The 22,592-nt window shown below is 38.3% G+C and overlaps 1 protein-coding gene across 10 annotated transcripts in view; it reads right to left on the bottom strand.

The window, feature by feature from the left end:
• Positions 1–6,071: 6,071 nt before the first annotated feature.
• UAP1 (UDP-N-acetylglucosamine pyrophosphorylase 1) overlaps positions 6,072–22,592 on the bottom strand; it is a 34,858-nt gene continuing 18,337 nt past the window's right edge. For 4 of the 10 annotated variants that reach the window (XM_070266301.1, XM_070266303.1, XM_070266302.1 and 1 more), the window contains 7 exons: positions 21,543–21,718; positions 20,002–20,174; positions 15,122–15,315; positions 13,727–13,867; positions 12,723–12,911; positions 7,677–7,743; positions 6,072–6,640 (listed from right to left, as the gene is read on the bottom strand). In XM_070266301.1, coding sequence (XP_070122402.1) covers positions 6,548–6,640; positions 7,677–7,743; positions 12,723–12,911; positions 13,727–13,867; positions 15,122–15,315; positions 20,002–20,174; positions 21,543–21,718 — 1,033 coding nt within the window. In that variant the 3' untranslated portion in view covers positions 6,072–6,547. 10 annotated transcript variants of the gene reach the window in all.

Consider the following 22,592-nt stretch of genomic DNA (forward strand, 5'->3'; position numbering starts at 1 on the left):
TTTTTATTTAAAAAAAAAGAAAGCCTGAATCTGATGAAGCCTCAGATACAACTACGATTTTCAAGAAATATGGAAGATAGAGGGAAATATTAAAAGACACCATGGAAATGAAATCCAAAATCTACAAAATGACACTGGAAAAATAGCCAGGTTTTCCAACCAATAAATATCAAGAAAAAAAAATTGAGAGGACCTGCATAGGTTAAAAAAACTTAAGAGATATAACAGTCAAAGGCAATAAATGGACTTTAGAACCTGACTCAAATAAATCAATATTAAAAAGACAGATATGCGGGGGCTGGCCCCGTGGCCGAGTGGTTAAGTTCGCGCGCTCCGCTGCAGGCGGCCCAGTGTTTCGTTGGTTCGAATCCTGGGTGCGGACATGGCACTGCTCATCAGACCACGCTGAGGCAGCGTCCCACATGCCACAACTAGAAGAACCCACAACGAAGAATACACAACTATGTACCGGGGGGCTTTGGGGAGAAAAAGGAAAAAATAAAATCTTTAAAAAAAAAAAAAGGCATATATGTGACACTTGGAGAAATCGGAACAATGGCTGTATATTAGCTGATGTCTTAGTCTGTTCAGGCTGCTACAACAAAAATACCATAGACTGGGTGACTAGAAACAGAAATTGATTTCTCCTAGTTCTGGAGGCTGGGAAGTCCAAGATCAAGGTGCCAGCAGATTTGGTGTCTGGTGAGTTTCCAGTTCCTGGTTCATAGATGGATGGCCATCTTCTCGCTGTGTCATCACATGTGGAAGGGGCAAGGGAGCTCTCTGGGGTCTCTTTTATAAGGGCACTGATCCCATTCATGAGGGCTCACCTTTACGACCTTATCACCTCCCAAATGTCCCATCTCCTAACATCGTCACATTGAGGGTTAGCTTTCAACATATGAATTTGGGGAGATGCAAGCATTCAGTCTATAGCAGATAATATTAAAGAATTATTATTAATTTTTAAGGTTTTTAAGGTGTGTGGCTATATATATAAAAAATAGAATTCTCTCTTAGATATATACTCAAGTATTATACAACATATAGAATTGATTTTAAAGTAATTCAGTGGAGGTGTAGGGGGGTGGGAATTAAATGAAACAAGATTAGCCAACACTAATTGTTAGAAACTAAGTAACAGAGGGTCATTATTCTGTTCACTACTATTGTGTATGTTTGAAAATTTTAAATTAAAAAATAAACAAAAAGAGTAGGTCTCTGGATTCAGACTCTAGGTTCAATTTTCAGTTTTACTCCTTACCAGCTATATAATCTTAAACAATTTACTTAGCCTCTAAGGCTGTTTCCTTATGGAATGGACAATAAAAGTTCTCACTTCATAGGAAAGTAATAAGGATTAAATGAGACAGTCCAGTGCTTGACGCAATGCCTGGCTCAGGGTGAAGTGCCCTAAGATGCTGTTGGCCATAGATATCATTACTTGATACTCACTGGGTATGTTCATGAGATTTAATCTCTCCTCTGTCAAATTTTAGACCTTTTAGAAGTATATAAACTAGGAGAAATTTTAAGCTTAAAGGAAACCTATCAAGTCTCATTTCAATCTTATTCGTATCACCTATGTTATATATTTTACTGTATAAAATATATGTTATGCGTTCTACAAATCATTTTGTAAAAAAAAAAAGAAAACTTTGTCCACTAGAAGAAAATCTGAGAAGAAAAATTTCCTGAGAAGCACTGAGATAGAAATAAAAGAACTGATGTGGAAACAATGAGTCATGAAGATATAATGACAGACTTTTTGCTCTTACGTTATCCTTCTTTGCTCAGAACTTTGAAAACACTGTCTATATAAACATATTTGGTGTCACCACTGACTCATTGAGCTTCTGGCAAGCCTTTTGGGCCTCCTGTCTTTACGAGGGCCTAATATAATACTGAATTCACGTATTACACCAGGGGGTGCATATTAAGCCTCCTGCAGAAAGGCTTTATCTCAAAGTGCATTACCTCAAATTCATACAATATATTTGCTTCATACATCCTTCTGAATTAAGACAAATATTTCACAAATAAGGCAGCTCCAAGTAATGCCACAGTCAGAGATAACGGCATATGAAGACCATTCTGCCTTACACTACACACTACAATGGTGCACTGTCAACACTCCATCCGAAGGTATGTTCACATTCCCCCAACTTCACCAGTCAGTTTTACCTCCAAGTTCTCTCACAGCTGTACCTAACTGGTTACTGTGCATACCCTTAGTTTAGTTATCCTTCAAGCCTTTATAAATGGTAAAACTTTTTATCATGAAATTACTAAGAATGCATCATTCAAAAATTTATGAGAGAAAAACCCCACCCATGACGCCATTGCCTTAACTCGTTTTTTTTTTACTTCTCATTCAGCCTGAAACTCATAGTATTTTTAAACCAAATTATTCACTAACATTCTCTTCTCCCCTACCACCCTCACCCTTGTTTTAGGACATGCTGTGAGTCAGAGAGGAATAACACTTAGAAAGAGCCCTATCTGGGGTGGTTCTTTCTAGCAGCCTAAGATATTTGCACAACGGAATCATCCCCAGAGTGCCTGTTTCCTGGCCACATCTGCCCATCCTGTTTATGCCATTCTTCTCAGCTGAAGTGTTCTTCACTCTCTGCCTCCCCTTGTCTGATTTTTCAAAGCCAGATCACATTCAAACCCCTTTTTCCCTCTCACCCCTGACTGTTGATTTCTAAACTAAGTCTATACCTGCAAGCCAGTGAGTCTCACTCCTAGCTGCCCTTTGGAACCATGTACAGCAGTGCTTTTTATAATTTAGCTGCCCAGGCCCTCCACCAGACTGGGAATCACCAGCTCTGGGATTGGAGGATCTTTTTTTAAAGTCTCGCCAAGTGATTCAGAGGACCCAAAGAGTTTGGAACCCATTGTTCTAGCAATGACACTTGTCCTGGTCAGGTGTCGCTGGCTCCATCTTCAATTCTTTTACCACTATCAGTATATCCCTTAGTATTCTGAAGAATAAAGCTCACAGAAGACATATGTATTTGGTTCCCGGTTTAAGCTGTTCTTGCTCTAGGAACGCGGGCCTGTCTCTCCCTCTAGTTCATTGAGTTCCCTTTTTGCTGCCATCCCTGAACTTTGGATTACTCTCCTGGAATTCTCTTATGGCAGTGGTTCTCAAATTTTAGTGTGCATCAGAATCACCTGGAGGGCTTGTGCGAACACAAATTTCTGGGCATCACCCACAAATGTGTAATGTAGTAACTCTAAGAATTTGCATTTCTAACAAGTTTCCAGATGATAGTGATGAAGCTGGTCAGGGGGCTACATTTAGAAAATCACTGTTACAGGTCTTCTAATTAACCCTCTAAATTGGGCATCCCCTGGCAATTTGACGAAGTTCAGTGACTCCTTCGTCTCCCCAGAATATCAATCAACCTCCCTTCAATAATCCATTTCTGAATCAGAATACAAATTTTCATTTTAAGGCAATTAAATCGAATAAATCAGAGTTAAATTATTTGAGTGCTTACTATGGGCACAACATGGTTCTGATTACTAAAAACCTCACTAATTTTTCATAACACATTAGATTTAAGGTATATTTTCTCATTAGAACATTAACCTGTGAACCCAGTTTGAGAAGGGAACAGTGCTCCTCTCAAAATGATGGGGTTCTTCGTTGAAGAGTTCTGCCACATCAAACTCCAATTCATAATGACGACCTGTAACTGTACTGAAATTAATTCCCTACATTTTAGCACTAAATTATCTTTCCATTCTAAGTGAGTTAATTTTATCTCTTTAACTAGAATGCAAGCTCGGTAAGGAGAGAATCTATGCTACACTTTTTATCCCCTGAAATGCTGGACATGAGACAGGTACTCAGCCCTTACTGGCTGACTCATTCATTCATCACTTCCCAATGTGCTTTTCCTAAACCAGGGCTCTAAAGAGGCCATGAATTGCAAACGCATCAGTCTCAGCCAGTAGAAAAACAGATTTCCAAGCTAACTGAATGATTTGTGAGTGAGTCATGCTCTTGGATCATGCATGATTTTCCTTTTCCTTTGCCTTTTTTTACCTCGATAGCTGAGATCTGACTGGACCATGGTGAATCACCAAGAAAAAACACTGGAGACAGTAAGCTCGAGTTAGAAATGAAAGCACCTATTACCAATAACAGCCCAAACTTTCAGGAACAGAAGGACCAGAATTTGAAAATGGAATTATTTTTGTCCATCTTCCAGATGTCACTAATAATTCCTTTTAGACATCAAAACTGGGTCAATTTCAAGAAGCAAGAGGGACACTGAGGAACAAAAATCAAATATTCAAAGAACACACCTATTGGGCTAATTTAATGTTCCTTTGTGACTATCAGTAGAGTTATTAACACATAGCAAGGGTGATTTCAACCAAACTCAAAAGTCATTATTAACTCTCACATAAATTCTACCATGCTGTTGCCAAGTGATTCTAACTCCTATTTTCATAAACATTTTACCCAACTCTGTATTTTCAGAATTAGAACAATTATTTAACAAGGACTTAAGAAGATACATAATGTTACCACGTTATAATTCCATGGCTCAGAGGCTCTGAGACTCTTTGCCCTTAATGTACCCACTGTTCCCAGCCTCTGTTCCTCTCCAATAAAAACCACTACTACCATCCCATGCTGCCAGTCCCCCCTTCCCTGGCATTATTAGTATGATCTTAACGATGGGGAGAGAGGAAATGGCAGATGGAGGTTCAGAAAAAAGGAAAGCATACCATTCAGGTGCTAAAAACTGCAGTTTTGTCCTCACAATCCATTTGGAGCTTGTTCTGATAGAAAATTCAAACCTCACAAATCTTTTTGAGAAATGGAATGGATAACAACAGCAAAATTGGGCTGTTATTGAAATAAAACAGAAAATATGCTAGACACACTATTTACCCTTAGCACAAGAAAATAAATTTAAATAGATATATCATATACTCTTTAAAAAAGTAATTCTTAAATGCTGTACTTCTAGAGAACAAAGGACCCACCCATGACATTCCACCTTGTGACAACTTGTCAGTGGAAAATAAAATTTACTAATCTCTTCTCTAAACATAATTTTCATTTATCCAGATGCTAATTTTTATGCTTTTGGTCAATACTTAAATGCTATAGAAAACGCATTTATAAAGCTAAATATTTTCTTGCAAACTGCATTTTAGACATAGAGAACCCTTACTAATGACCAATGATCTATGGCCCATATTTAAAGAACACCTTTGTCTCTTTTTATAATACTCTAGCTGAAAAAAAAAACCAAAAAGTAAAGAAATAAAACTGGAACAGTAGTGATTAACTTACCTGGGGAAATGCAGGAACTATATTCTTTTGAATTCCTAAGTGCTACCAAATATTTGGGTAAAAGAGGATAAACCAATGATATGAAACAAGGTTTCTCAATGTTGACAGCATTATTTTGGGTCAGATAATTCTGTGCTGTAAGAAGTTGTCCTGTGCATTGTAGGATGTTTACCAACATCCCTGGTCTCTATTCATTAGATGCCACTACAACAGTACTGCCCTCTCCATTGTGACAACCGAAAATGTCTCTAGACATTGCCAAATGCCCTTTTTGAGAGCAAAACCATCTTTGGGTAAAAGCCACTATTATTTTATTTATTTATTTTTTGAGGAAGATTAGCCCCTGAGCTGACATCTGCTGCCAATCTTCCTCTTTTTGCTGAGGAAGACTGGCCCTGAGCTAACATCCGTGCCCATCTTCCTCTACTTTACACGTGGGACACCTGCCACAGCATGGCTTGCCAAGCGGTGCCATGTCTGTACCCAGGATCCGAACTGGCGAACCCTGGGCTGCTGAAGCAGAATGTGCGAACTTAACCGCTGCACCACTGGGCTGGCCCCCTCAAAAGCCACTATTATAAAGTGATAGGAGGATAAAGTCCAAAGTTAGATATTCATTAAAAAACTATGACTCTGCAATCTCCCAGAAGTATCCATTTGGCTTTTTGCAGTATCTCAAGGTTTTTCCCAGGTTTCATATTTTCCCAATGGAATAATTTCCTCAAGGTACAAATGACACTCCAGAGACAAGAAGAAAAGTTTATTTTACTAATTGTTTTCTTTAAAAAATTTAATTTTTGATAAAATAAAACAAACTTTTAGTACCATAGAAATCTTTCAACATGTACAATGACATATTATTACTATGTACAACTTTGAAAACAAATGCTTCCAGCTCCAAGTAAAGTGATGTTGAACATCCCAACTATACTCAAGCTGTAGGAAATTTCCTAGATGGCCGATGTTTTCCTTGACTTGGAAAAAAATTATACAATTGAAAAATATAAATAAGACCTTCAATAAGTTGAGAATCATAAAATTGCTTTCTGAAGTTCAGTCATCTGGATCTTGGGGAATACGTAATAGTTGTAAGAGTTCAACAAGCAAATGAAACTCTGTGGATATTCAAACTTGAGTTATTCCAGGAGAGGTGTGGTAGGTTCACAGTAGGTCTATCAAAAATAAAAGCTATTCTTAGTGTGGTGGAACTTGGTGTCTGGTTCATATACCATTCTTCACCAGCTCATGGACTCCATTCTCATCAATGATTAAAGGTGCATGGAATTCTTTATCTGCCACATAACTTTCTAATCCCTAAAAGAAGGGTTGAAATGAAACAGAAAATTGGTGTACAGTAGTCATGCAATGCTGAACTCAGTATCTACAATAATGATTTAAAGCATGAATGCCAAAAGCTGGGTTGAGATACAGAATTTAAAAGTTAATAAAAATCTCTTTAGTATACTTTTTAAACTGGGCTTAATGACCTATTTATGGAAGCATAAAACAAATGACAAAAAAAGAAAAATTATTCTGATTATATTATAATTTCTAAAGTTAATAAGATGATAGTCATTCTTTCTATAATCATTACCCAGTAAAGTTAATAACCTTCTAAGCAAGGTGGCTGTCTCTGATGCTAGAACTAAGCAATCTGACAAGGATCTCCAAAAAAAATACTACATATTAAAATAGCAGGGACCCCTAAATCCCCTGATGTTACAAAAAGTGAGAGTATATAAACAAAGTAGACCCATTGAGAGGAAAAATTACACTGCATTATAAAGAGCCAGATGATCTGTCTAAAAAGAAGGCTGTTTTTTTTTTCTTTTGGTGAGGATGATTTGCCCTGAGCTAACATTGTCGCCAATCTTCCTCTTTTTGCTTGAGCTAACGTCTGTGCCCATCTTCCTCTATTTTGTGTTTGCGACACTACCACAGCATGGCTTGATGACTGCTGTGTAGGTCTGCACCTGGGATCCAAACCTGCAAACCCCAGGCCACTGAAGTGGAACATTCGAACTTAACCACTATGCCACCAGGCCAGCCCCTAGGCTAATTATTTTTAAAGCCCACTGCATTTCAATGTATAGGTGAAATGGACTAAACATTAAACATTCTGTTCATGGCAACTAACCCACTTATGGGATAGATGCAAAGCTGTAACAGGAATTCTCAAAGAGAAGGATTCAGAACAACGCAACTTCTTGGCTCATTCCCAGGATGAGCTCCTCAGGGCCAGGCCGTCGGAAAATGCTGCATCCTCTCTAAGGGCACCTTTACTTAAACATATAACAACATCAGAACCCTACTTTTAAAAAGATAGAGGAAAAAAACAAAGCAAACTTACTTCTCCAGCATAGGAGATAAGAGGAGAGATTTCACACTGGATTGGTACATCGTTGGCATCCTTCAAGCTAAGGGAAAAAACACACATGTTAGAGATTTTGCTTCCCATGTTACTTGCCAGAGTGAAAGCACAGAGGGTAACTTTCCTCCAAGAAGCTTGTAGATAAAGTTCTGCTGGTTAAACAAACAGAAAAGATTCTACCCTGACGATCACTAAATTCCCTGAGGATGAAGTTAACATGAAATTGTCATGGTCCAAAAGACACTATTTGGGGCAAGTGCCAATAATTACTAGCAGCTATTCAAAGCACTTCCCCAATATCGACACACTTATCCCCTAACGTATATCTCATTTTTTATCATTTATAACTTTTAAATTGATAAAGGGACTATTTATAGGATATATACTATGTTCCAGGCCCACTGCTAGTGAATCCTTTCTATTTCATTTTAAACTTGCCACAACCTTGAGAGTTGGTATTAATGCTGACAAATATTCTAAAGCTGCACTGTCCCATACAGTGGCCACTAGCCACATGTGGTTACTTAAACTCAAAATTTTAAAAATTAAAATTTTAAAATTCAGTTCCTCAGTCATAATAACCACATTTCCAGTGCTCAGTAGCCATGAATGGCTAATGACTATCAAACAGGACAGCACAGATGTAGAACATTTCCTTCATTGCAGAAAGTTCTCTTGGACAGTACTGTTCTAAAGGTCAGGTAAATTATTTCCCACTACATGTTTTTCTGCCCAAATCTCCTAGATTAGCTGAGCTGATTTATTCGATGTTTCAAAGTGCTTCTCTGTTACTTTCACTGAAGTCCCTCTTTAAAGAGCGAAGGCAGAATGCCCCCAGTGAAGGCAAGGCTAAAGTCACCATCTGCTTCCTCTAAATCACATTTCTAACATTTATAGGCAAAAGCAATCCTGACTTTCTAAATGATCTAACACAAAAGTCAAGAAATAGTGTTTTTAATATGTTTAAAGTCATTAGACCTCTAAGTTTTTCACCATTTCACGAATCTTACCAATAGGACACAGGACACACAAAACTCCAGTCTCTTGCAACCTCAAACCATAGCTCTCCTTTGTTTTACCAAATATGTAGTTTGACACTTTGGTGGAGTCAATAAAACAAGAGGGCTTCTGAGGTTAGCCGTGCCCAATCTTTCTCTAACTAGAACTATCTAGCTAGCATTTAAGGTCCTCTCTACACTACTCCAACTGACTTTTCCCTGCTACTTTCCACTCGAACCAGCCCAGCTGCACACACTGTGCTGAGTTGGAGTATTCCAACTCATCCTCAACTACCGTCCCTTTGACGATACAAATCATACCCACCCTCCAAGATCTAGCTCAAGCCCAACCTTCCTTTGACCACTGCATTTCATAGTGATCGCTCTCATTCATTTATTTAAAAAAATAATAAATTTATTAGATATCTGCTAAGTCACTGCCTTCTAGGGTAATTATTATTTACACCACACATTTGACACATAAACACATACCACCTGATGATGTTACTTAATTTTTACGTATGTGCATCTTGAACCTCTCAGTATGCTGTAAGAAATGACTTATTTCTCTTGTGTAAGCTACTTCAGCACCCGGGATTCTAACAGTACATGAGGGTCTGTAAGCAGGTCTACAAATGCTCATCGGCTGAATGAAGGATGAGGGTGGACAGATGAGTAATTTAGAAAAAAGATGAATTAAAAGAATCGGCACTCATATCTCCCTGGGGGCCGGTCCCACGGCTGAGTGGTTAAAGTTCCACTTGCTCCACTTAGGCGGCCCAGGTTCACGGGTTCAGATCCCTGCTGTGGACCTACTCCACTCACCAGCCATGTTGTGGAGGTGTCCCATATACAAAAAATAGAGGAAGACTGGCACAGATGTTAGCTCAGGGCTAATCTTCCTCAAGCGCAAAAAGAGGAGGATTGCCAATGGATGTTAGCTTAGGGTGAATCTTCCTCACCAAAAAAAAAAGAGAAAAGAAGGGGCACACGTATCTCCAGATTTGTGCCAGATTCTATCAAAAGAGCTCAAGAGATCTGGTCCAGACCCTCTGGGGCAGCTCAGAGTCATATTAAACCAAATGGGAAAAATGAGGACCCATTCCACTGATAAGATGTATACAGCCCAGTTTCATCTGAACCTCTGAGGGATTTGGCCTGCCAGGATCAGAAGCTGGTTTTGAATCCAAGGAACACACAGCTGACCTAAATATAACTTCCTTTCTAGTACCACAAAGATACTCCAAGAAACTAAGAAAGTCAACTTTAATAAACAAAGTCAGATGCCAGGGAGGCGGAAAGACAGAAGCTACCATCACTGAATGCAAAATCGCAGGAGATTCTCAAATTAGCACAGTAACAGTATTGTCCGCCAGTTCTTTAGCCAAGCATCCTTCTGGTAGCTGACACTGTTCAGTAGGCATTAAGGCAAAACATATAAATAATATTGTTTTGTCAAAACTTAGCATCCTTGCTTTCATTCTTTCAGAGTGTCTCCAAGCTGTTTCTTCCCTCTTTTACATAAAATACTTCCTTTTCATTTCTCCCTTTTAAGTAATCTTTTTCCTACTCTGTGAGACCATCCTTTAGTGCTAAGAATTTCAGCAAAAACTGTTCTAACTCCATGATCTCATTTGGGGCCAAACTTTTATTTCGGTTTAATTATTCTACAAATGGCTAAAATGAAGTAATGGGGGGGTGCTAAATAAGAGAACTCAGATGAGAACTAAATAACGTTTACAACTTTTGTATCTTAACTGAGATAGCTGGAGGTTGTTCTCCCTTACATAATTAAGAAACTATTTCACTTTTTAGGTTAAAAGCTGTGGTTCAATGAGAAGGAAATTTAGGGCCAAAAATTTATTTCTTAAATTATAAAAGCAGCTTGCTCCCACATATTAAAAATGATGGATGGGACAGAAAATGACGAGGGGCTCTGCATCCCTCTTCGCATAGCCTAAGAGGCAATAATCACCTATGGCTCCCATAAGAAACCAGTCAGATCTGTGAATCTACTTCCTTGTCTACAGGGCCACATACCAGAAACACTGACACTCACAGGGACTTGTCTCCACAGGACAAAGATGAGTGGCACAGGCAGGAAAAAACACATGGATTAAACTGACATCACTGCCACTCTATTTCTGAAATAACTCCCATCTCTAGGTCCTTTGCCCTGTACCCATTTCCCCAATTATCTTCAAATTCCAACTAAGCCTAATAAACTGTGAAACGCAACAAGAATATCAAGCTATCTCGTTAGCTATAAAGATAATGGCTTTGTCAAACTCTGTCAGTACCCAGATGAGAGGCTGTGTTACTTCTATCTAAAAATTATCCACCATTAAGACAAAAAGATCCTCTCTCTAGGAGCAAGATAGTAACTGATGAAAATTAACATGCAGAGACCAAAGAGGGCAGCTGTTAGTATGAGAATAAATCAAAATAACAATTTTCTCCACATTAAGAGCCACCAAATGTGTCAGGAACAGTTAGCCTTTCTACTGAGAGCATATATCGAATTCAATAAGACACATCTTTGGAATGTTATTTTTGTCCAGCTTATGCTTATGCTAAAAAGGGGAAGTTGGGATCTAAATTTGTTCTCCCTGGCCTATTGCTCTAGATTTTATCTATCACTTGTAAATTTGTCACTAGAGGCTCAAAAACCTATGGTCAGATTCTTTAGTAAAGCATGCTCCCCACTTCCAGCATGCACTGAGATTCTGAGTTAGTGTCATCCAGACAGATACCTGCCACCAAGTAAGCAGTATACCCCAACCAAAGCTTCAACTATCCACCCAGACCACCGAAAGGCAGCACGCTAAACTACGAGGCCAGTTAGTACGGAGGGAAGCACAGCCCCATCACCATGCGCTGCAGGCAGGGTGGCATATTTACTTGTGATTGACATCAGCTGTGATGGTCTCTGACTTTCCATTTGTAGCACTGCTATGTAGGAATAAATAAGCATTAATGGGAATGGAAACAAATTAAACAATAACAATGAAGTGGAATTGCAAAATATACTTGACAGAAAGGCATATATTTACGGTAAATTATAAACTTGGCAAAGGAGATCCGAGAGGGTACAAAACAAACTCAATGGCCAAAGATGAAGCATGAGGACAATCTGACATGCCACAGAGCAAGCCTGTTGACAACACAGAGCCTGAAAGTGGCCTTGGACTATGAGACAGCTTACTACAGCTCTTTCTTGTGAAAACACAGTTACGGACCAGTAAGTTCCAATGCCCCATTTTCTAACATTTATCAAAGTACTCTAGCCCTTGTGTGCACGCAGCCAGCCATTTTATCCCTTATGAATATAAATTATATGGCAGAATGGTTTTTACACAAGTACAGAAACACTAAATGATTTAGAAGGGGGGAATTCTAGGTGCCAATGCAGGTTTTTATTATAAAATATAAGCTTTAGCTTAAAAGTGCTTTATCTCAGATCTGAAATGCTACAAGTACTTTCTTTTTTAACTTCTAAAATCCCAAAGCATTTCTAAAGCTTGCGTACCCGTGAATGTAGGTGGCGTTCACTCCCCTTCCCGGCACCTCCCTCAGTGACCTGAAAGTGCCATGGTGAGAACTGGGGTGGGCCTATGTGGGCAGCAGGTCTTTTGAGGGGGTCTCATAGATGGCACTTGTCATGAGGTCGCAAATTTATGGGCAGCAACAACCAATCCTCTGCCCTGTGCTACAGTGTGCCACTCCTGGGCTTTAACCACACGGCACACCAAAAGAACCACCTTCTGCCCATTTTTCAGGAGGAGCCATTCCAATGACATGGTGGAGATGTATCCAAAGAAACAAGAAATGTAGAAGGTTCCTCTTCAAGAGGAAGTAGAGTTATCATTCTCTTTGTAATGGGCAAAGCTGTCGTTATTTCGCTTTAGGAACTGCCCACATCAATACTTTGCTTTTTTAAAAAGATATAGGAATACATCAGAGAGGAGAAAGAAGTCCAAGAGGAACAGTCCAGGAAGCATTCACACAAAAGAGAAAAGATACTGACCGGGGAATTGCTGGAAGGCGAGAGCCATTTTCATCTATAAAGTGGCCCCCTGCGTTGAGGACCCAGCAATGATGAAGGGACAACAAGGCATGCCGCGCAGTAGTGGGGTTGTCCTTCCCGTTCTGACTGTCTGCATTCTTTAGTGGGGAAAACTCATCTTCCCGTAATACTTCATACACCACAAACTTCCTAGAGTGGAACCATACAAAGACTGCTTTATTATGAAATGAAAGTGCACACACAGCTTCCAACACCTCTCCACATAGCTAAGCCTTTGGTCATCAATAATAGGGTCTCTTAATGCAATTTCAAATGAATGCTGAAAGAAATAATGCTGGTCCCTGGACTAAATAAAGTTGGATTCTCTTCTCTGATGCCAAATGAGAAGTTATTTCTACCCCCAAATATAAAACACTTCATCTGAGGTGAGAAAGATTAGAAATCTTAATGCAAAAAGATCACATTGGTCTCTGTTCTGGAAAAAACAAACTGGCAAAGAGAATGATTTAGAAATGTATATGGGAAGATTAATCTTATATATAGCTAATTTTTCTTCTGTATTTTCATACTGGTCAAATTCTGAGACATGCATCTCAACATCAAATGTGATCTTTTACAGAAAGTTATATAATTTAAAAACATGTTCACTGAAACATTTACTCATAGGTCAGTAAGACATCCCAAACACAAAATGAGCCAATTCTCTGTCTCAACCCTTTTTGGCTCTCAGCCAAAATAAGTGGCTTTAACAATTTTGCAGGAAAGCCGATAACGAATTAATTGATATAAAGAAAAATGTACTCATGGGCAACTCAAACCATCCTCCTGGATTGGTGGTTTAAACCTAGAGAAGGATGATGAATCTAGACTATACACCCTATCAAAAGGCCACATCTGACACATATGCTATCAAATGTTTCCTGAAAATAGGGCCATGCCTAAGAGAGTAAAAAGCTACATTTCAAGAGATATATTTAATCTTACTGGTGCTGTTCAAAACATACTTTGCAAATTGGAAGATGTCAAAGACAAATTTTTCCATCTTTATTCCATTTGGTTTGTCTGGCTTAATTAACTGTCCCTGGGAATCCACATACGGAATCTTCTTTTGAGCCACGTGGTGCTGCAACTGAGGTTCATAAACACTAAGTAGGGAAAAAAAAGACAATCACTTTCCAAATATAAAATGCCAGAAAATCTGATAATCATAGTCAGGAGCAAATGCACCAACAGTCAGTACTAAGATTTTCAAAATGAAGAGCATTTGTTAAGTTTCAGTTCATATTTAAATATTAAATAGATTTCCCTATTCATTTCAAGTTAACAAAATCAAATAATGATCTCCACGTGAAAAAATACATAGCTCACACCAATGTCTCTCCCATAGCTTCCATGTCTTTAGTAACATGTTCTACTCTTTGCCCCAACTTTCCCAACTGAGATCCCTTCCAAGTAGGGGACAGAAAGATTACTATGGATTAATCAACAACAGCTATAAACAGCATAGTGGAATGGGAAATATTTTGGAACTAGAGTTGATATTCTAAAGTAAAGCGGAGTAACTTTTTTAAAAGTAGACAGTCATCTGGAATGTCTAAAGCTACCAAAGTGAAGAATCAGATAATGAGAACGTCCTTCATTTAAAAGCCTGGTAGGATAAAACGGCTCTTATTTTATCCTTAGTGGCACTACCATGCTGATTTCCATCCAGGTCTCAAGTTCTTTTTCTTTACTCTCTAACGCGCTAGTTCCTAAATGCTAGTCTGGGAACCAGCTAACTTAAATTATGTGGGCAGCTTTTTAAAAATACAGACGCCCTGGGGCCAGCCCTGTGGCGTAGCGGTTGAGTTCTGTGTGCTCTGCTTCAGCGGCCCAGGTTCCCAGGTTCGGATCCCGGGCATGGACCTCTACTGCTACCGCTAGTCAGCCATGCTGTGGCAGTGACCTACAAATAAAGTAGAGGAAGACTGGCACAGATGTTAGCTCAAGGCTAACCCTCCTCAGAAAAAAAAAAAAAATACAGACACCCTGCATCTACCTCCAGAAATTCTGATTTAGTAGACGTAGGGCAGATATCTGTATTTTTAAATGTTTCCAGTTGTGGTAGAGAGAGGGTGTTTCACTTCTTATTCTTTGCTTCACCAGAACCTAGAGCAGGTGGATGGGAGAGAGGAAGAGAAGAAAAGGGCGAAATGCTTTGGATTCCAGTTAATGCACTGGGGAATGGGTGCATTACACCCTATGATACATCTTTCTAAAAACAACTACAATGTGAGATAAATCTCCATTTGATAAAGGGGATCCTCAGGAAAGAAAAATTCTGTAGAATATAGATTTGGGTGACTTAGTTTCTGACTAATAATAAATGAAATTTTTAAAAGCCCCCATCTTGCCCATACTTGACAACATCTCTCAGAAACGGTACGGTGAAGAAATGGTTAGCAATGTTCCCTGCGTTGAACAGGAGTCGTCCATCCGAGCTTCGTTTTTGAGCTGTTGCCAGCGAAATCTCACTATATTCCACCACCTGGTAGACTCCATCTACTCGGCACACCACTCCAACGGGTTCGGTGGGGTTCGTTTTCTCTACCACCTGCCCACCAAAGAAAGCCAAGAGCAGAGGGAGAATTTAATCAAACACTACCTGGAGATTTGCCACTTTCAAAGGCCACGTTTACAATTTTGCTTACATTGGCTCTAAGGTATTAAGTCAAGAGGAATCTCTAACTTTAGACAATCACCTATCTAACTTTATATTCTTGTGACAGACTACTTTCCAACCAGAAATGAGGTAAATTATCTCCTTCTTATTTATCACCTAACTAAACCACGGAGTAGAAATTCACAGAGAGCCCAGAGGAAATCACATTGGACTGAGAATAATTAAACAGCGAGTCTACATCTCCCCAAATATCTTTTAACTTTATTATTTAATTTATCCTTAACAACATTCAACTACTTGGAGAATAGGTGAAATGAAATTTCTCCAGGATTAACAAGACAAAAAAAGTAAGGCATCCTGCCTCTCTGTTTACATTGCCCAAATCATTATTTCATTTGAAAGGGGTGTTTCTTTCATTTTCATTCATGAATACAGCGTATTCCTCGCTTTTCAGAGACTTGGCTAGGAGGTAGAGGGATTGGAGCAGGCAGGTCTCTGAGCTCTCACTCCAACTTCAATTGGAAAAGCCCACCCATCTTTATCTGTTTTGCATGCTTAGATTTTGTCTGAAGAGATTCTATGTTTTAAAAAACGTTTGAAAACCAGTGGTTTGATAATCTGTCAATGGCTCTAGCCTGGTAGGGAAGCCGAGAGAAAGGTGTGTATCAAAATCAGAGGGAAAATGTAAGAGTATGTAATTAAAAAAAAAAACCCTCACAGGTGATTCTGATACCCCACCACCCTAATCCCACACATCACTGACAAACTGAGTGTTTAGAAGAAAATTACGAAAGAACTGTATGCAATGCACTATATAAAATCAACATTCAGCAGAAGAATCAAACAATAAAAAATATCACAAGATATTGTTTTGTTTGCCCTGTTCACTTAACAATTCAGCCTGCTTCAGAGTATTTTGAAATATCTGTCCCCAATTTAAAAAGTCTATCCTAAGTATACACGAAATTGTATCAATAAAGTCAAAACTTTTATTCAGCAGCTGATTTCTTAAAATAAACACAGCCAGCAGCAGTCTCTTCCAGACAACTAAAGCCACTATTGAGAACTGTTTTCACAGCAATTAGAGATATAGGCACTGAGCCTAGCTCAGTCAGGCAGGGCTAGTGGATACGTGGCCTTATGTGTAGTTTCACTGTTTGCCACCCTGAAAGGAGCACAGTATTCAATGAAAAGAAACCTCCTACCAAGGAAGTGGGTTAAACTGGAGGGAAACGTAGAGCAAAATGCTTTAAACCAATCAGGGGCCTATTTGCAACTCTAGTCTACCATCCCATTACCACCTCTCACTACATATGTGCCACTGTGGTATCTTACTAGAGAATTTGGAATAGATTCCTCTCGTTCCCACAGGAAAAAAAAAAGCATGCATACAGGTTTATTTTCCAATCACCTCTACATATCCCTCCTCCTGACCAGCCATGGAAACAAAAACAAGCACATTCACCTTTTACGTTTCCCAAGGGTTAACCTACCAGTGAAAGGTTTACTTCTATGACAACTGTTTACCTTCAAATATTATAGAAGGCTGGATTACAAAAGAAAGTATTTGTAAACTGCATGAAGCTGGAAGTCAGTTTATATTATACAGAAAAGACACACGGTATAAAATTAAAAGGTTTGCTTGATTTTCTACAAGTTAAATCCTGAAAAACTGAGTTCAAAATAACACTTAAACATGAAGTTGATCTGCTTTACAAAACGATCTTTAATGAACATGGTTCCTACCCTGTTAGCTTTGTACTTTTGCAAATCACTCCACTCTTTAATTCTTTTCTCAACGCTCTCACACCAGAAAAAATACTTAATTCACCAAGACAGGAGCCTATTAAAGAAGTCCTACAAAGAGTTCCACTACCACATTCTGAATCATTCCCTCATTCGGGTGTTCTTAAAAATATATTTTAATATCTTTTTTTTATTAAAATAAAAAGGGTGAGAGCACAGATTACAGAAATGATTCCTAACATTTCTAAAAGTTTTTAACATCTACCAGTCTTGCCATATTTCAGTTCCACCTGAATATTTATTTATTCATTCACTGAGTACTACATTATGTGCCAGACACGAACTAAGGAGCACGACTGAGATGGGGTTTGTCCTACAGGACCCAAAGGTAGTGGAAAGAGTGACTGGTTACACTTGCCTCTCTGTGTGATTAGCACACTCATGAAAGTTAGCACGCATATTTAAAGTTTTTGAGCTGCCAGCAAAAACATAATTAATCTAACGAGTTTAGTTTTATAACGCAATATAATACTAAAACTAGGAGTTGGGAAAGAGGAATTCTAATCCCGCCTTGTTGATATGATGAGGGACCTTGAGCCTGGAAGTTATTTAGTACTGGAACTCAGAGTGCTCATTTCTGAGATCAAAGAGCTTGACCAGAAGATCTCTGAGGTCCCTTCCAGGTTCAACACTCTCTGACTTTATAGAATTTAAATTGATTCTGAAGCTCAGAGCGGTGAATTTTAAGTTTCTGTTTTAGAAAGAAGAGTGACACCCAGTGGAACAAAGTCAGAAATACACTGTTTGGTTTTTTTAAAGCTTAGTAGCTATTTACAATCCAAAGAACTATTTCTGTTACAGTTTAGTAGCTATTTACACACAGTACACTCAGCGAATACTAGGACAGACAAAGGTCTTAAATGAACTAAACTAACTCTATTTTCAGAGTCAGAAGGAGTCTTATTAGGTCTACTAGCTTAATCTCTTAAAACTTGTAAATTTAAGACATCAGCCTCTGTCTATGACTTGGCATTAGACATACAGATTAATTTCAAGAGAAATGACATCTTTATAACAGAAAATCTCCAACCAAGGATAGGGCATGTCTCTTACGGCAGCTCTTCTTTTTAAATCCAGATATTTCAAGTTTATATGTAGTCTAATTGGTTTTTGTCAGAAGCCTATATGGGTTTTTGCTTTTGGCAGAAAGGTCTTTCCTTCACATCAATATTATAAAATTATTCTAAATTTTCTTCTAACATCTTTATGGCTTGTTTTGCTTCCCCCCACCCCCAGGAAAACTGGCCTTCAGCTAACATCTGTGCCCATCTTCCTCTACTTTATATGTGGGACGCCTGCCATGGTGTGGCTCGATAAGCAGTGCTAGGTGTGCACTTGGGATTTGAACCGGCAAACACTGGGCTGCTGAAGGGGAACATGTGAACTTTTAACTGCCATGCCATCGGGCCAGCTCCTCATGGGTTTTTTTTTTTATATTTAATTTTGTAATCCATTTAAAACTGATTTTGGTAAGAGCTTTGAGGGAGACATCTTAGTATATTTTTAGTCAGTTATCTCATTTTTTCCCCCACTGATTCAAAATGCCGTATTTTTATATCTTACATTCTTATAAATATACGGATTTGTTTCTGACTAATCTCTTCTGTTCCATTAACCTGTCATTCTATTCTGGTTTCAGTACTACACTCCTACTTTTTATTTACAACCCATACTACTATCTGATAGACTGTCTCCAACCCTCTTCCCTCATCATCATCTTTTTTCAACATTTTCCTGGCAACTTTACATGTTTACTCTAAGCTTTATGATCATTTTGTCAGATGTCCCAAAATAGCCTCATTGGGACTTTGATCAGGATTGTGTCACACTTTAATTTGGTGAGAACTGATACCTTCACACATTTCCAGGAAAGTAACATTTATATCAATATTTTTAAATTTTCCAAAGTGTTTCTTAGGTCTTTCATGTTTCCTATCTATTTTATTCCTAGATACACTATATGTTTTCTTTGCTACCATAAAGGCATCTCCCACATCATCATCTATGCAATTAAAAAAAATGTTGAAAATGGGGCTGGCCCGGTGGTGTAGTGTTAAGTTCGAGCACTCCACTTCAGCGGCCTGTGGTTTGTAGGTTTGGATCCCAGGCACAGGCCTACACACTGCTCACCAAAGCATGCTGTGGTGGTATCCCACATACAAAAAAATAGAGGAAGATTGGCAACAGATGTTAGCTCAGGGCCAATCTTCCTCACCAAAAAAACCCAAAATGTTGAAAAGAACTATGCCAAGGACAGTCTTGTTACATGGCATTACAAACCTCCCTCTATCTAAATATCAGTATGTTTGTGGGCATCTGAGCAGTTATTAATTGCTTTTATTGACCTTATCCCCAATCTGCATATTTCCATCTCATCCACAAGACTACCATGATGAGATACCTTGTCAAATGCCTTGCTGAATCTAAATCTGCTATTTCTATCATACTTCCCTTACCTACTACTCCAGTATCTTTGTCATAGGAAGAAACTGGGTTAATCTGATCAAATTGAACTTGATACAATGAATCCATCCCAGGGCTAGTGAAGATCGTTCACTTCCCCAGGTACTCACAAATCATCCTCACATATCTTAAACTCTTGTGATGGTCAAGCATACAACACTACTTCTAGAATCAAATGTTGCCAATTTAAGAAAAAAAGTGTGTGCAGGATAATAATTTAGTTGCTTTAGAGAGATGAATGGTTCTAAAATATTCAAATCATTTTAATAAATCTAGTTCGACTCCTGGAACATACAGTGACAGAGAACAGGCCATTTAAAGCCTCACCATGGTTGAGAAAGGCATTACCTTTGCTCCACAATCTGCTCCTTTCTGAATGCAAAATCCAATGAACCGTGGGTCTGCCACTTTTACTAATATGTTGTCAACACAATAGACATGAATGCTCCAAATGCCTCTTTGCTCCATATCCTCCACAATACTCTGGGCTGCAAGAGCCCGATAGAGACCACCATTCCCATCTAGGAAATAAAATAGCCCATTAGCAGCACACCAAAATCCATTATGAAGATAACCCAAAGACTGTTGAATGTTTCCAAACTGGGGTGAAGGTCTCTGAAAACCATAGATTCACATTACAGGGCCAAGAAAACTGAATATCCATAAGGAAAGTGCTAGATGTCAAAAAATTATACGACATGATTTTGAAGGTAATTTAGCATTATGCATCCAGTAGATAACATTGTTAATATAAGATCAGGCAACCCCAAAGACCATATTTTTCTTTTTAACTCAGTTTTTTAATAATATAGCCTATAATACATTGTGAAACACAAAATTCTTTATCAGGCAATGATTATTTCACAACATTTCAAGTTTTATGAGCATTTATATGATTCAAGTTAGCTCTATATTTACGGCTCCAACACTGAGGATTTTACCCACCTCAAAAATAAAAACACATGTGCATTTTACACTAATAATTTAAGAAACCAGATTAACATGAAGGTCTATGGTGATTTAAACTAAATATACGTTAAGAGCCATTTCTTTCTCCTATTTATTTTTAGTGCTGCCTTAATGTACGTCTTCCATCAACGACCTCAGCCACAGCTTAAATGATGACAAAAAAATTAGACAACTTCCCAAAACAGAGCTAAGAACAGTAGATTCTGCCATTAATTAAAAAGAATTAAGTAAGAAAAAAGGAATTGAGATGAAATAAAAGCCCACATGTGGAGGGCACCACTCTTTATTTCCTTTCAGCCTCCCCTCCAAGGACAGGTTCACACAGATATGAATCCGTCAACACGCTGATTTCTGTAGCTGGCAATCTCACTCAGGGTCCATGCAGGTGGACACAGGCGGCATGCTGGCCAACTCTACAAATGCCGTTGACAAGCTACAATGTGCACGCGCCACCCAGAACTGCAGAGCGGTGGCCCTGATCACAGTGTGCAGTTTTGTATTTCTCATTCTTTTATTTAACCCCCTGAAACTATTTCTCTTTGTCATTTAATACCTCCAAACAATTATTTTAATACTGTTTGAGAATTAAGGTACAGATAAACTATAATTGAGCCTCTTATTTATTAAACAGCAGATGGTTTCCAATCTTAGACTAGTGAAACTGCTGTATATAAAATATTGGGTAAAGAGAATGAACACTCTGCTGCTCAAATTGCTCTTAAGGGCAGACACCCACAAAAAGTCTAAAAGCATATCCATTATACCCGTGGAATTTTCACTTTTTAAATAACCACTAAATTGTAAAAAAATTAAAAATATTAATTTTTTAACATCTGAATCACCATATTAAAAAGAAAACCAAAATTTAATGATTTGTGACTGCCATTTCTAGTTACCATTAAATAAGCATGCTTACAAACCTGGAGCCATAGAAACCTTGTTCTTCTCTTCTAAAATAATTTTCCCATCAAAACTCATAGCAGGCAGCATTCCCTGCTGAAAAAAGATTACATTCTCTTTTTTTAAACCAAAGTACTTGTGCTTTGTGAAGAATTCCTTTGTAGATTCCATTGTTCTGCCACTGGTCATTATATACCTTGCAAGAGAAAGTAGAGCTTCTAAGTCATAGTGCTATGTAAGTTAGAGCAAAATAAAGTCTGGTCTATTTCCTAAGCTAAAGACAACCTTTGAGAGCCGGGCTTCTTGTTTTGACTTCCTTCGTCCTTCTGGAGAAGGTAGCATTAGCTGCCCCCAAGAAGAGTTTCTTTCATTTCATCAATCCTTATGTATCAAATAAATCTATACAATCAATTACAATATTAACAATCAATCAATCAATATTAAACATGCCTCCTGCAACAGGGAGACTATAACTGGCTCAAGTAAACATTTTAAAACTCTGTGAAAAGTATATTCTAAATCAAAAACTCCTACTCCAAATAAATAGGGAGGAAAGGGTAACATTCTAATGATCTCTTATGGTTCTTTTCATTACAATTTTGAAATGGAATCTGGGTTTTGCTCACCCTCTATTTAAAAGCATAAAAGTGATGATTTTAAAATCATAAAAGTGATGATTTAAAAATCATAAATAATAAAAATCATAATTATACTCTCTGTTGTCACAAAAATCTAACCCATGCCAGTGGGCAAAGGAGAAAAATAATTCTATCTAGAACTACACTCAGTGACTGCAGTAGCTTTTGCTCTAACTAGAACGTAGATGACATATAAGGAGGGATTTTTGTCTGTTTCGGTTGCTGATATATCCCTAGCACCTAGAAGCAGGCAGTCAATTAATATCTGTTGAATGAATAAATGAAGAAAAGGGTATAAGTTCCCACTAAAGTAGATATCTGTCTGCTTAACAAATTATCCTGGGTATTTTGAACTTTGGGTACAAAAGGTTTGGGCATGATTTAGAAGATGGGAACAGAGATGGCTAAATCACTCTGCATACGAAAAGAACA

The sequence above is a fragment of the Equus caballus genome, chromosome 5 (assembly GCF_041296265.1).
Source record: "Equus caballus isolate H_3958 breed thoroughbred chromosome 5, TB-T2T, whole genome shotgun sequence".
NCBI classification, from domain to species: Eukaryota; Metazoa; Chordata; class Mammalia; order Perissodactyla; family Equidae; genus Equus; species Equus caballus.